This window comes from Strongylocentrotus purpuratus, unplaced genomic scaffold, assembly GCF_000002235.5.
Source record: "Strongylocentrotus purpuratus isolate Spur 01 unplaced genomic scaffold, Spur_5.0 spur5_scaffold_9, whole genome shotgun sequence".
Taxonomy (NCBI): domain Eukaryota; kingdom Metazoa; phylum Echinodermata; class Echinoidea; order Camarodonta; family Strongylocentrotidae; genus Strongylocentrotus; species Strongylocentrotus purpuratus.
In genome coordinates, this window is record NW_022145615.1 from 18,429,664 (window position 1) to 18,444,776 (window position 15,113).

Sequence of the window (15,113 nt, forward strand, 5' to 3'; positions counted from 1 at the left end):
CTTATTTTGTGACATGTCTCTATCGGTAATAATATATGAAAGAATTATAAGAAAGGATAAAAGACAATAGGAAAGCAAAAACAATCGCCCCCACTGTACATTCAATGTCCTCTTTTCATATAATTATTTGTATTTGTAAGCGCTATGGTATATTTATTGTTTTTAACGCTCCTAAATATTTGATATTATTATTATTATTATCATTATTATTATGCGTTTTAAAGAATTCTTTATGATGATATTTAGATGGATTTATATCACGATTATTGATAATTGTTAATGTATACATTGGTAAGAGTATGCCATAGACGAGAAACATCTGAGGGCGTTTCGCAAAGCAAAATTTTCAATGACAAATAACAAAAATCCGTGACAAATCTGCTAATAACCAATCAAAAGCCAGGATTTCAATATATTATACCAAAAACTGTCATTTGTCACTGGTGACAAGTTTTGTGAAACGCCCCCCCCCCCCCCCATGCAGAATGGCATTAAGGGACGGCACCTTTTAGCATGCAGACAAGCTACTTTTTAACCGCCTATCTGCACTGTACATATATCATTATGTGCATCAGAAATTTTCAGGAAAAAGAAGAATTGATATGAATTGAAACCATGAATGAATACCTACTTGGTACATCCTGGTAATCTCTCAGTCTCAGATAACTACCAATTATCTTGATCTGTGTTATGCTGGTAGAAGAAACCGACCTCTGACTTTTAACAGGGTAACTGTACTAAAACTTCAAGAAATCAGTGTACAATATCTTAAGCGCAGTACCCGGATGACAGATCAATATTGTTGTCGTATTGCTCTGTCATCCGGGAACTTCAACTGTGGATACAATATTGCTTGATAGTTTTTTTGAGGCTCCACCTTCATTGATTTGCTTGGAGCTGACTTTTTGAAGAACTGTTTGATTTTTCTATCATCTGATACTCTTAGATAACTCCCTATTCTCTTAATTTTGTTGATGCTGGTAGTGGTAAAGAAACTTACTTGGAAATTAAAGAAGCTTTGAAGGCTTCTAATCGAGTGGCATCCTGGAGTCCCGCATAGTATTTGTTTCATGTCAGATATGCAGACTTTTCTATCGATCCTTCATCTGAATCTAAACAATCATAACAATAACATACTGGGACAGATGTTCAATCACAAGGCCTATTTCTTTGAAATTATATAATACATCCCCTATTTTTCCATATTCTAAAGAAGCTCTGAAAAAGGACATTCAAAGAAAATCGACTCTCGCTGGTGTGCAAGGTCTTAATTTCACCAATTTACTAACCACTACCACTGCATTTAAATATATTTATTTGATTACGTCATCCAATAGTATATCAAAGTTGTGGTTACAATAAAGACATAATCAATAGTCATAATTGCTTGAAAAGAAGCCTACATTTTGGTACGATCTATACGTTGACAGATAAAAGAATTAATGAAAAAGGATCTAGTACGGCAATAGCAATGTATGTTGTGTACGCGGGTTTGGGATTTCCTGCTTGATAATGTCATCGCATAATATCGTAGAAAACGTAACAATATTACTATGAAACAAAAGTTTAGGTGAGGCATATTATCTTTAATTCGTTGAACGATAATTAAACAAAAACACTTAGAAGGTAAGGTGTTTTTAGGGCAAACACGCACGGTCCATATCGATTTTTCGTGGAACGATAAGAACATTTTGTTCTTAACGATTTCTCCGTTATTATGAAATTCTTATACAAGTTGTTTCTATATATTGCTCAGTGGAATGATTTTTCTCTCGGAAACACAGTGGTACTCTGCAACATTACAAAGCTTATAAATCAGACATGCACAAGTAAAGCTCTATATTTTCTGAATTTCGTCTCAAATAGTCATGCTGATCACTTCCTAGCCCTATGCATATACCGTACCTTCGCACGCGCTTTGTATTTGAATATGTATGTTATGCTAATTAGCAAGAGCGAGCGCGCGGAGCAGGTGAAGAATGGATATGCTAATGAGCACAGCGGAGCGTACCGTGATTCGTCAGTTTCCGTTTTCGTAACCAGGGAAAGACCCTCTCGGAAAATGATATCTACCTTGCTAGTTTTACGCTTATTTTCTCCCCTAAGATTAAAAATATTAAAATCAAAATTATCCTGGTAGTGACTTTGATTCATCTACTCATCATCCATGGTATTACTTTACGGCAATAACGAGCAACACAGGTGTAATTCTACGTCAAATAGTGCATATCCATTTTTGGTTATAATTATAGCACGAGATAGCTTACAACGGGTTAACTTTTATCAAATTGCATCTCGAAGCAGTTTTTATAATAGTTAACAAAAAGTTTTTTCTGATCTTTAATGCGGCTTCAAAATATTTTTATGAAAAGTTATTTTACATAATCTCTCTAAAGCGTGAACAGGTTTCAATTAAAAAAAAAAAAAAGGAACAACCAATAATGAGGTAAGCGTGGGAGAGGGGGCGTGTGTGTGTGTGTGGGGGGGGGGGGGCACATTCGGGTAATTGATATTGGTATTTTATACAAACTGTCTGGTTATGTTAGACTATTATCCTTACAAGTCTGATCGGGTTTGGCTGGCGACTCATCAGCCCCCTACCCCACCGGATCATGACGAATCAGTGGCCAAAGCGTGGTTTTAGTTGAGCTCTAAATCTACAACCCTTGGCTTAAATATATTGCCAATGGCCAATGCAACATGGAACTTACCCGGCAAGACAAGAATAACAACATCACGTCATATTTAGCTCTTTGCTGTTACATTTCTTTTCTTTGCTTTACAAATTCGATACGACATCATTCTTTGGAGGGGTGAGGATTCTATAACTTAATTTTGTTAAAGTTGAGAGTTTGGTGTTTAAGCTCAGCCGTCAAAGCGCATTAAAGGTGGAAGGATAATATTTCTACAGTGCCTATATATTTGATCATCGATGTTTGAGCTACTATTTGGATTGTTGTACTTCCTTTAAAACGTTCATAATTGAGTCTGATGGAGGGCGTCAACTTTTAGAGAGGAGAGGCAGTATTGCACAAGATTATACAATGCATCCTTAGGCTAGACGTAGAAAAGAAACCAACGACTACACAAGTCAGAGAACGTTTGAGTTTGGAGCAAACCAATCATTTCGTAATTGAGTCGGTGTCTTCTCGTCGGCATTGAGCTCGACTATGGAAGCGATGATGAAGTCGGGGCAGCCGTCATCGGTCCCAGGGACACCGAAGGGGGCTCGCGCATTTAGTTTACCTAATCAAGAAGAACATATTTCAACACGGTGGTATACACGAACTCATAGTCTGGCCGAATCTTCTTCACCGTGTGGGTTAGGCCAAGTCAAGGTATGTAGCCCTACTAAATAATCATTCTTTTGATTCGCAAAATTTGATTAATCAAAGAAGATGTTGAATTCAACTCTTTTTGGCGCATATTGTTTTATCATGTTTTATTATAAGGAAATTGGAAGAAAAGGGAAACTTAGACAAGCTGGAATGTTACAGTTCATTTGTAGAGACTATGTAGAATAAACAATCGGATTTAAGTAAAACAAAACTTAAATGAAATACGACTTTGCCTACAACTAGGAATTGTTTCATCCCATCACCCTTTACTGCTCTCATTCCAAAATATTATATCAAAGGCGTATCAGTTGCCATTGTATGGAGGTTGGGCGGCGGGGGGGGGGGGTCTGGACTTGTTCTCCTAATGTTTGACATTAAAGCCACTTCCCTGTAATTTGAGTATTATCATTCAATTCATTTGTCTTTTTATCTTTCTTTTGATTAAAGGAGGAGGGAGCGACTTTGCCCAATAGTTGATTTGTATTGCTGTTATTCTTTTGTAAACTTTTACATTTTATTATTTGTTCTCGTTTTGTTGAAAGAACACGAGACCTCACATAACTGCTTTGGGCCTGTAGCGAGACTTGACATTAACAGACGGATGTTTTCATTTATTTCTTAACATGACTATATATGATGACGATATGTCTGGCAAGGTTGATTGCAATGTTCCCTAGACATGTATTTCCTGGAGACTGCTCGAACGAGAGGAAGTGCCCTCTTCCCCTTCCGTGTACTGTACATGACTCCAGTATAGGCACGTGACAAAGGAAAACTTATGTCGAGAGCTGGGGAAGGGGAGGGGGTCAAGATCTTTATTCCGACAATTTCATTAAAAAGCATTTGCTTTAATAAGAAATATAAATTAATTTCACGATCTAAGCTGGCAAGGGAGGCATTCGAGATTATAATTATAGGCACCATAAATATTGAGGAAAGAGAAAGAAAACGCAAAATGGGAAGCAGAGATAGCAGAGACAGAGGGAGAATATCTTTGAAATAAAGACCCCTCCCCCTCTACGTTAGTGAAAGGAAATATCAATTCTTCATTGATAATAGAAATATTTTAATTTCAGCCAATTCAATAGTTCTGACTTGAAAGAGCTAAAACCAGGTAATGACGACGCCAATAAAGTGGTAATATATGTACCCTCATTTAGTACACAAGCAAATGTAGTATGGACGTCTTGCAAGAATGCTTTCAATCATGTCAAAAGCGAGGATGTGACATTCAAATGTGATTTCAATCTAGCTTCTTACATGTGCGTCAAATATATTGTATGGGAATTTTAGCTACGTGTTTCCTCTTGCGTGTCCCGAAACTTTTGTGACATGAAGTCGCAAATTACAGGAGATTAGAAGTAGGAGGGAGTGAATGACTAGTGGGTTTCATAACCGAACTATAATTCAATTAATAATCGCTGTTCATATTGTTGAACTAATGCTTTTGCTATTAAAAGTATATCCATGCAATTATGTGCACCATAACTGAAAATGCCTCGTAATTTTTCTTCAATCGAAAGACAAAATGATTGCTTCCAAAATAGTTGCGAAATGACTACTTGGCATCATATTCTGGAAGAATAAAACAACTTGAATAGTCTTGGTTGAACGTGAGAGAAAGTGATTTTTTTTTTTGGACCGAGAGATCAAATGGGGGCAATTGAAGGGATTGAGTATCTTTGTCTCAAATTCTAAGAAAAATCCTGGATTTAGCTCATGCTGCAATCGTAATTATAAACCTTTTGGTCAGTCAGGAATCCCATGACGTTTACAAGCCGATTGCCCGTCTGGTTATCACGATATTTATGATTGGAACTCGAAATGTCAAAAAACCGTTTTCCTAACGTTTTCCATTTTAAACACTACAGTCTATTGGCAAAAATGAGTATGGTAAAACCGGTCACTCGAAGATTTTTACCTTTTTGAGGCACTTCATGATCATTCTGAAGCGCAATTTTTGTTTAGGCCTTCAATATTACACCATATCACAGACGCTGATAACACATAGGGCCATGCATCTCAGAGAGGGAAAAGAGGATATATATGAACTAGAGATAAGAGATAGTGGCCGAAAATACGATGGATCCAGTCATAAATTAGAACAAAGTTTGTTGCCTGCCGTCAAGAATTACGGGCAGTGGCGTATATATGGGGAAGCGCGGAAGGGGGGGGGGGGGGGGGTATAGGGGTGTCAAGGCTTGGGTTGTAAATGGGGTCTCGGTTAGGACGAGGGTTATATTTTTAAATCCAGAGTTTATATTTTGATAAGGGTATGGAATTTATCTATTTGGTAAAGTGCAAGGCGCGGATATGATTGAATCGAGGCACGGAGAGAGGTCAAACCAAGCACATCTATATTGAATTATGTGGTAACCGAGATTTCCTGTTTTCCAAAAAGTATCGTCCCCATTCAAGTTGTCATGGAGATAAGTGAGTTATGCTGTTATATTTATTGGGTGATTTGTAAACAAAATAATTTGAATAAGTTTTGATCTGTTACCGCTCAAGGGAGTGCGGTATATTTCGTGGTATACAGATTGTTTTTCTCAATCATTACAACTTTTATGATAAATAAATAGGGGATTATAAGAGAATAGAGTTCAAGGCTCTTACAACTGTGTTATCAACCGGACTCAAAGGCTAAACTATTCACCAACAGTGGCAGATCAGAGCATTTGAAATAGAAAGGAAGGGGCCATGGGAGGGGGACGGGGTGCCGAACTTTATTCAAGTATGCCATTAGGGCTAGCAAAGAAGCCAAGAGCGAGCCACCCCCCCCCCCCCATTCTCTCAAGCCTAGGGCTAGTTTTGGGTATGCCACTGGTTGAATGAAATCATTCAAGTATTCTAGTTAATAAACATTTTTTAGTAATAAACATGTGAGGTACACTTTCGTCGACTTATCCACTAAGGAATGACTCCGTGGTAGTATGATCTATGACAGACTTCAGATATCAGTGTAAATATTTCATTTTTGTTTAATCCATAAAGCGACAGTGTAAATATATATAACAGAATCGAACTTCCTTCTTTTCACTTGAATAAAAAAGTAAGACTGAATGCCTTGATCTCTTACTTTTGACTTGCGTGTCCCAAACTGTTATTAATAACTTTATATCACTCGCATTGTCATTCTATGTCATGCCATTCTTGCGATGACTAAGTTTGATCTTATTTTCTCACTGTTTCACGGGTGTACATACACCTGTCACGCGTTTGTAAACGATTTGGATGTCAAACGGATGTATTCGACGGAAAACGCCATCTTCTTGTCCCTGTGCAGTATTTATTAGTCACAATTATACCAGGGGATAGAATGAATCTTTCAAACGTCCCTTTGTCCAATGTTCAGTAATGAGCAAAGTATAAATGAATAATAGGTGTATTAGAAGGAAAAGAAGAAACATTAGTCTGTATCTAAGGGCGCTGCTCAGCCTCAGCGGCGACCCGGTCTGTAAGATTTATAGCTATAATGGTTAAGCCCATAGACATTAAAATATATGTATAACAATGGCTTGTGAGATATGCGATTAAAACTTTCCTTGTTCAATATGTGGCTGAATGTACGCTCTGCAACTCCCTCAAAAAGAGCCCTATGTCCTTAATACCCCTTCACCCTTCCTCACTCTCACTCTCTCCGAAAATAAAATAAAAATTAAAGTTTTTTTATAAAAGAAATGCTAAACAAATAATTATCGTTAACAACCTACTTTTCTCTTCCTCTCTCTCTCTCTCTTTCTCTTTCTCTCTCTCCTTCTCTTTCTTTCTCTCTCTCTCTCTGTCTGTCTCTCTCTCTCCCTCCCCCTCTCTCTCTCTCTCTCTCTCTCTCTCTCGCTCTCTCCCTCTCCATCTCTCTCTATCTATACAGTGTTATCCATCCCGAGATGAGAGTCTGTTTATCAAAGAAAACTTCTTCAAGAGAGAATGCGTCAAGTTTTGTCCATCAGCAAATGACGTCACCAAGTAAGACAATTATAATCATACTTCCTAACACTTCAATACCGATGCCAACAGTTCAGCAACGTAATTGTTATCAGTTATGTACTATTTCCGTCGGACAAAGGATAATACGACAAAGTATGTGAGCTCGTAGGTAGCCACACATGTGATGTGAATACCACATTTTTGATATTTTGACAATGAAGGAAAACGCAGATGCAAAACTAAATTGTAAAATCCGAGATGGAAATAGGCATTTTGAAAAAGATGCGTCATCCTTATGTTCTTCAAATTATGTTAATGAATGGCACCAGAATCTTAATTTCGCAACACAGGCGAATGTCATAGTCGCCAGTAACATTCATCAATCACTTCCGATAACGCTAATCCAAATTGTATCGAAATGTTACCAACTATGTAAGTTTTGTAACTTGTAATCTATCGATTTGTGGAGGGTCACGTAGAGGATAAATGAGGGGGTGAGAATTGTATGGATCTGGCTTGGACTCCAAAGATACATACCAAGAAATCCAATACTGATGAATAGATAGCATTGATTCAATCAATTATCTTCTACTTTTGGATTTGAATGTGGCTGCTTTAGGAAAGATCATCTAGATGAGTATGCAGGTATTGAAAAACGGTACAGAGATGACATGGACCTTTGAAATAATAATTGGAAAAGACATTGATTTAATTAATTGTCTTCTACTTTTGGATGTAAATGTGGCCGTTTTATGAAAGATCGTCTAGACGAAAATGTAGGTATTGAAAACGGTACATATATGACATGGATTCTGGAGAAGAAAAAAAAAATTGAACTGACATACTGATGATGACGTTGATTCAATGAATAACTTCTGATTTAGATGTAAATGTGGCCGCTTTGAGGAGGGTCATCTTGATGAGAACGTAGGACTTCAGAATGGTCCTGAGACGACCTGGACTTCAAAGACACATACTAAGACATCTCAAACGGATGCCTTTGGAGAACTTGAGTTCCAAGGACCGTGGACGTCTACTCGTGCTAAAGTGAGTATCCCTTCAGAATATGATACAGGTGTGCCATGAAACAGAGAACTGAACTCTTTCGTATTGTAACTGTTAAAAGCATACAAATCCAGGTAAACATATAACTAAAGTTTAACGTTTTGAGAAAAAATGGTCGGTATTTCAAAATCATATTAATTTTCAATATGCATGCCATGATAATACTTTTCTCGTAATAACGAGGTGTGATCAAGAACCTGTCAAGGTCAATCTAGTTTGAATATTATCATGATCAATATTCAATTTTTGAGTGGACTGTGCTTCTCCTTTCTGGAAATTGGTCAATACAAGTTTGAAATATAGTTTTCCAACTTCACTGGAATTAAACATAAATGAACAGCAGAGAGATCTAGCTCTCCACAGGCTACTATATTTGATGAATTCAAAATAACAAAGAAAAAATCATAAAGTTACATCTTATGTTTGACTCACTCGGTTACAAGGATGATTCTCTCGTTTTTTTATACAAACGAAATTGAAGTGACTGCCACTCAATAACAAATTTACATACCAGATAAGTTATAAATATATCTTTCATTCTCATAATATTGTACAACCCTTTTTTCTCCATTACACCAAAACCTGTTGCTCAGCTTTTCTGAAATGTGTTGCTTTGGTAATGTTACTATGCAATAGAGTGCATAATTTCTCTTTACTTTAAAACCAAAAATGTATTTCCTCTTGTAAACTTAATCCGTAAACGTGTATGTTCGTGTATCAATCGTGCTGTCTCCTTCCAAATCGTTTTACTAAGTTCACAGTCACAAAATAAAACTGCACAATATCGTCTTTTAAAGAACTCTCTTTTACAAAGAGAAATTTAGCTAATGATAATTTCAAACTAACTTTTTTTACCAGTATGTTCGGCCTGCTGAAAATAAAACTGCACAATATCTTTTTACTTTCCTTTACATAATTCTCTTTTACAAAGAGAAATATCTATAAACGATAATTTCAAATTAACTGTTTTACCAGTATGTTCGGCTATCGCACGACACACCAGCCGACAAGGTGCTGAGTCTGCTCACTGAGATGTGGGGACTGAAGAAACCAAAGCTTCTCATAGAAGTAACGGGTGGAGCCAAAGATTTCGTTCTGCAACCCAAACTGAAACGAATCTTCAGTAAAGGCATCATCAGGGTAGCGGTATCTACCGATGCTTGGATACTGACTGGTGGTACGAATACAGGTAAGTGTAACTTAGGCCAAAAAACATGACTCCCCCCCCCCCCCCTCTCTCTCTCTTTATCTCTTTCTCTCTCTCTCTCTCTATATATATATATCTCCCTTTCCCATTCTCTCTCTCTCTCTCCCTCTCTCCAACTTTCTCTCAAACTTTTTTTCTCTCTCTCTCTCTCCCTAATTCCCTCTGACACACACATACACACACACACTCTCTCTACCCTCTCTCTCTCTTTCTGTCTCTACGCCTCTACCCCCTCTCCCTCTCACACACACACCCTTTCACTCTCTCTCTCTCTCTCTCTCTCTCTCTCTCTTTCTCTCTATCTCTCTCTCTCATTAAATATTTGCTCTGTAACTGCTCTTCGTCATAGGTCTGCCGCATTGTTTTGATTGTTACCATAACTAATTCTCCTAAGAACTAAAATACCTTTTTTGTTAGTCTGACACTTTTAACCGTGTTCTATCACACTTCTTCCCTTTCGTTCTACCTCGCTCCCCCCCCCCCTTCCTTCCATCCCTCCCCCGTTGGCATTTCTCTCCTCTCTCTCTCTCTCTCTCTCTCCCCTCTCTCTCTCTCTCTCTCTCTATCTCTCTCTCTCTCTCTCTCTCTCTCCCTCTCTCTCTTTACACATCTCCTCTCTGTTTTGCTCAACCGTGTCAACCTCTTAATCTTTCTACCCCCTCTCCATTTCTCTCTCCCCCTTCCATTATTGTATTTCCAAGACACAGTTCTGCCTTTATCTGATACTGCATCTAGCATGTCTAGCACTGTCTAAAAATACCTGACCATTCTTCTTAAAACTTCCTTCCATTAAAGATAATGATAATGATAACAGTGTGGTATCACTTTAACCTACTTTAATCAGTATCGAGACTGTTCTTCCTGGGGACTCTCGAATCACATTCGTCAGCATCCTGGTGCTTGGTAACATGCAGCTCATGAAAGTGCATGAATGTACCAAGTATGTAATAAAGTAACTTACGTTTTGACGCACTTCCAAAATGTCAAAGAGATGATGTCTAGATAATATCCATTAGTCATCCATCATCTTAATGGGCTATTCTGGCAGAGCCACCTTTACAATGCTGAACCAAACATCAGTGGGTAGCTCAGTAGGTCTTGAGATCTTCTGTTGTGTATTTACCCGATCAAGTAACATGCGCCATTATACTTTACCCGCTATAACAAATGTGATTCTACTCTGATATTAGCAACGAAGGATTGCCCTTAGATAGCCTTTTTATTAAATCTGTAAATGTGTCGTGGTCGAGTGGATATGTCACCGGATTGTGAATCACAAGGTCCGCGGTTCAAGTCCTGTCGCGGCACTAATGTCCTTTAAGCAAGACATTAATCTGCATGTACCACTCGATCGATTATCATGGGTAAATGGGTACCTGGCAGGAATTAATTCCTTGAAATGCTAAAGACGGGATAATAAGTTTCAAATTTGTAGGCTCATTTGGACGTTTAAATGTGATACAAGAACCAAATATCATTAATATTATCTTTTCTAAAATATTGAGATTTCTTCTTTTATTCGCATCTTCAGGTGTGATGCGTCACGTAGGAATGGCAGTCCGTGAACATTCGCTACGATCACGACAGAAGATCAACGCCATCGGCGTCGTACCGTGGGGCATCGTCGACAACAGAGAAGACCTCATCGAAAGACGCCAGGATGTAACCACGGTGAGTCAGATTTGTCTCGGTTACTTTTAGATTTTCAAAGAGATTTCATGTTCTTGATGTGGAATTGATAAAGAGCCTAAAATACTTGAATTTTCACTCTTAAATGTATTTAATTTTAAGGCTACAGATGGCTCTCCATAAATTTTTAAGTCCAACTTAGAGTTAAAGTCGACTTAGGATCTTTGTGAAACACCCCCTGGTCACCGGAGATGTCTAACTGTTTTAATCGAGATACGTGATCTCATGATTTCGAGTTCTTTCATAAACAATAGTAAATGAATGAGAAGAATCTTGGTTCAGTTCCCAATATTCAGTTTAACCATTCGAATCAAGGAGTCATGGTGGACGGAATTTAAAGAAGGAGTTGAGTGAAGAAGATAAGCATGTCTAATCTTAGAAAACCACTAGAGACAGACTTTTACATAAGACTCTCCTGTCTTGTCTCCAATACTTTCATTTATGTACATGTTTAAATCTTGTTTCTTGTTCTTCTTGTCTTCTACGCTTATGTCATTGTCATGTAACATATTGATATTATTTTGATATGTTTGTTTACCTTTATATATTTGTATCGAATAAATCGAACAGAACTGAACCGATACAATTCTTCACTTCTAATTGCTTAAAGGGATTCTGAAACAAATTCCTGGATTTAGCTCATGCGGCAATGATAATTATAAACCTTTATGTCAGTCAGGAACCCCATGACTTTTACAAGCCGATCGTCTGTCTGATTATCAAGATATTATGATTGGAAATGGAAATTTCAAAAACCTTTTTCCTAAAGGTTTTTATAACACTACAGTCTATCGGGAAAACTAAGTATGGTAAAACCGGTCACTCAAAGATTTTTACTTTTTTGAGGCACTTCATGATCATTTCGAATCGCAATTTTGTAGGGCTTCGATATTACATTTAAATCTGTACTTTCTCAACCCTTTTTAGCCACGAATCAAGCATTACCGACTGACGAGTTCCGATCGTGCTTCTGGAGCATCCCTGGATCCTAACCACACCCATTTCATTCTCGTGGACGATGGCTCCGTGGGAAAGTTTGGTGTCGAGATCTCACTGCGATCACAACTTGAGAAACTCATCTCGAGCAAGAGGATTGATGCAAATAGTAAGTTCACAACCCTCTCACCTCGTTTCCTGTCTGTCTGCATGTCTGGCTACCTGTCCTTGTATTCCTTGAAATTTCTGATGGTGGTCTAACCAGGGGGGTGTTTCACAAAGATCCTAAGTAGAACTTAACTCTAAGTTGGACTTAAGAATTATGGACAGCCATTGGAGTCTTTAAATGAAATATATTCAAAAGCAGAAATTCAAGTATTTTAGACTTTTTATTAATTCCACATCCAAAACATGAAATCTCCTTGATGATAGAAAATATGAATGATTTCAATAAACAATGAACGCCTTTCAAAATAACTTTAACAAAATATTTTCAAAGATGCTAATGGCTTTCCATATTTTTTAAGTCCAACTTAGAGATAAGTTGAACTTAGGATCTTTGTTAAACACCCCCAGATGTTTCTTGCATCAAGAAGTTTGAGGTAAAAAAACACTTATAAAATCAAACTGTACTGTCAACCTTTAATCATTCAGCTTCTCGTTTCTAGGACTTGCGTTTCTCTTTGGAGTTGGTATTAACATAATCGCAACATTTTCATGAAAGGCTTATGACAACAATTTTCTATACAAGACAAAGGCATTTTCTGAAAGGAATGTTGTATAGGAATTAGTGGTGTCGTGGTCTAATGGACAAATCACCGGACTACAGGCGGTATGGCACGATGTGAATCCCTGTCAGGGTACTCAATTACTCCTTTGGCAAAACATAACTATCTACATTTGCCACTCTCGGGTGATTAGGTAAATGGGTTCCTGGTTGAAGAAAGAAATTCTTTAAATGTTGAACGTCTTCATCATGGAAGTCGGCTAAAGTCAGAGTAATGATGGTATTCAGAACTGTATATCCTTAAAACAGTGCTTTACAAATCCAGTTATGATTATGATTTATCAATATTACCATTCGACCAGGTGATCGACCAGTACCAGCAGTCTGTGTTTGCCTAGAGGGTGGTGTGAACACTATCAAGGTGGTTCTCGAGAACGTCACGCATGACCCACCTATCCCCGTAGTCATCGCAGAGGGCAGTGGACGGGCAGCAGATCTCATCGCCTTCGCGTACAGGAACAGCTCATCTAAACAAGGGTATTGTGATTGTATTTGTGTTTGTTTAAAATTTTGGCTAATTTTCATTTCGTTCTCTAAACAAAAGCCATATTTAACAACATACAAGCCATAACTAGTTCGCAATTTCCGAATCAAGTTTGAACTGTTTGTAGATGGATGTTATTGTGAATGGTGTAAAAAAACGCGTTTTTTGTTGTTGTTGGGTGTTCTTAATCTAAATTTTCAAGGAATCCATTTTGTACGACTCAATCAAACGTTCGTGATTATTGTTTTCTTCGACATATCCTAATAAATATACAAGCAATTGAGAAGTTGGGGGTCAGGGGAGCGATTTCTACCCCCCCCCCCCCCGCAAAAAAAAAATGTTCTGTTTATAATCATGTTAATGACAACACAAAAATATGAAAATGTGAGAAACCTTTTTTAATAATTATATGCACTTTTCAAGACTTATGTCCGCTATTATATAAGTTTCAGTCACAATATGTGTGTTTGCAATTTTGGATCTTTCGTTCTCTACTCTCTTTAGGCAAATATCATATGAAGCTCAGGAGCAGTTAAAGAGGAGGATCTCTGCAGCATTCCCTCGTGAGAAGAGCGCTCATAGTCTTCTACTCAAACAACTACTAGAGGTCCTCAAACAGAAGCCATTTGTGAGTATCATGCCCATGTCAAGCCTCGATCTGGGCCCTGTTTTTATAAAAACTTGTTATCAATAATAAATGTTGATTTCGTTAACATATTTGCTCTCGGCAACGATTTTAGTAGGTTATAACATTTATATTAGTTTGTTATTGATAACACGTTTTATGAAACAGGGCTCAGGTTAATTTAAGATTTAATTAAGATTTAATTTGGTTAAGTACGCCCATCTATCGTGAAGAGGTCTAGCGAAGCCCATCCCGGCCCCTACCTCCTTTTAAAATTTCTGGATACATTGGATAATTTCAAGTGTTACACTCATACTTCATGATCATGTTCATCTTTGAATATGGACAATTATCAAAGTCTGTGTACTTTGAATCGTTCAAATGGTATGTTGACAGTATTATAAACGATAAATACCTCGGTAGTCATTCCTATTTGATCCATGCTGGTTTTTTAATCCAAGGTCAACAGAGATAATTTTATTTTGTTTTAAGTCTGCGAACCCCTTCCTCGTAGCATGTATTTTGATTAAAGTTATGATTTATCGTGTGCGATTCTTTTTAGATAACAATCTTCAGCGTGGAGTCTGATAACAATGTCGACATCGATTCCGCCATCTTATCCGCTCTTCTGAAAGGTAAGACGATCGTGTCGTTAGATCACATGACTAAAACAAAAATTGATGGTGAATCATTGATCGCTGTCGATGATTGTGAAGACCCGTTAATAATGGTAAGGGCTTTACTTCGTCTAAGGTTAGAATTAGGGTTGCAATCAGGTTTTATTTAGAGTTGGGTTGGGGTAATAAAGATCTTTGTGTCCAGGTTTGAAGTGAAGAAGTCTGTTCATCTAGGAGATTGACGCGGAGCAGTTGTCGTATGGGTAAATGTCGTACAGCCATGTTTGTACGTCAACCTAACAAAAAACTAGATTTCATCTTTTCAAGGCGCCCTCTTTCGCGTTTCAGCTGGATTTTAGCCCGCTTCATGCCTTTGTTGGGATAGCTCTTCAAAGGCTACGAGTTTGAATTTCGTACACTTACACTAGTTCCTCACTA

The 15,113-nt window shown here is 37.7% G+C and overlaps 1 protein-coding gene across 2 annotated transcripts in view; it reads left to right on the forward strand.

Moving 5' to 3' along the window:
- The first annotated feature begins 2,593 nt into the window (after nucleotides 1-2,593).
- Nucleotides 2,594-15,113, forward strand: part of LOC577250 (transient receptor potential cation channel subfamily M member 3) — a 30,908-nt gene continuing 18,388 nt past the window's right edge. The window contains exons 1-9 of one of the 2 annotated variants that reach the window (XR_004062512.1): nucleotides 2,594-3,338; nucleotides 7,210-7,304; nucleotides 8,150-8,312; nucleotides 9,306-9,519; nucleotides 11,069-11,208; nucleotides 12,154-12,331; nucleotides 13,252-13,426; nucleotides 13,938-14,061; nucleotides 14,621-14,693. Coding sequence is in view for 1 of the 2 variants with exons in the window: in XM_030977291.1 (XP_030833151.1) it covers nucleotides 3,171-3,338; nucleotides 7,210-7,304; nucleotides 8,150-8,312; nucleotides 9,306-9,519; nucleotides 11,069-11,208; nucleotides 12,154-12,331; nucleotides 13,252-13,426; nucleotides 13,938-14,061; nucleotides 14,621-14,693 (1,330 nt within the window). In the remaining variant the exon portion in view is untranslated. The remainder of the gene's footprint in view (nucleotides 3,339-7,209; nucleotides 7,305-8,149; nucleotides 8,313-9,305; nucleotides 9,520-11,068; nucleotides 11,209-12,153; nucleotides 12,332-13,251; nucleotides 13,427-13,937; nucleotides 14,062-14,620; nucleotides 14,694-15,113) is intronic. The other variant, XM_030977291.1, reaches the window with a different exon arrangement.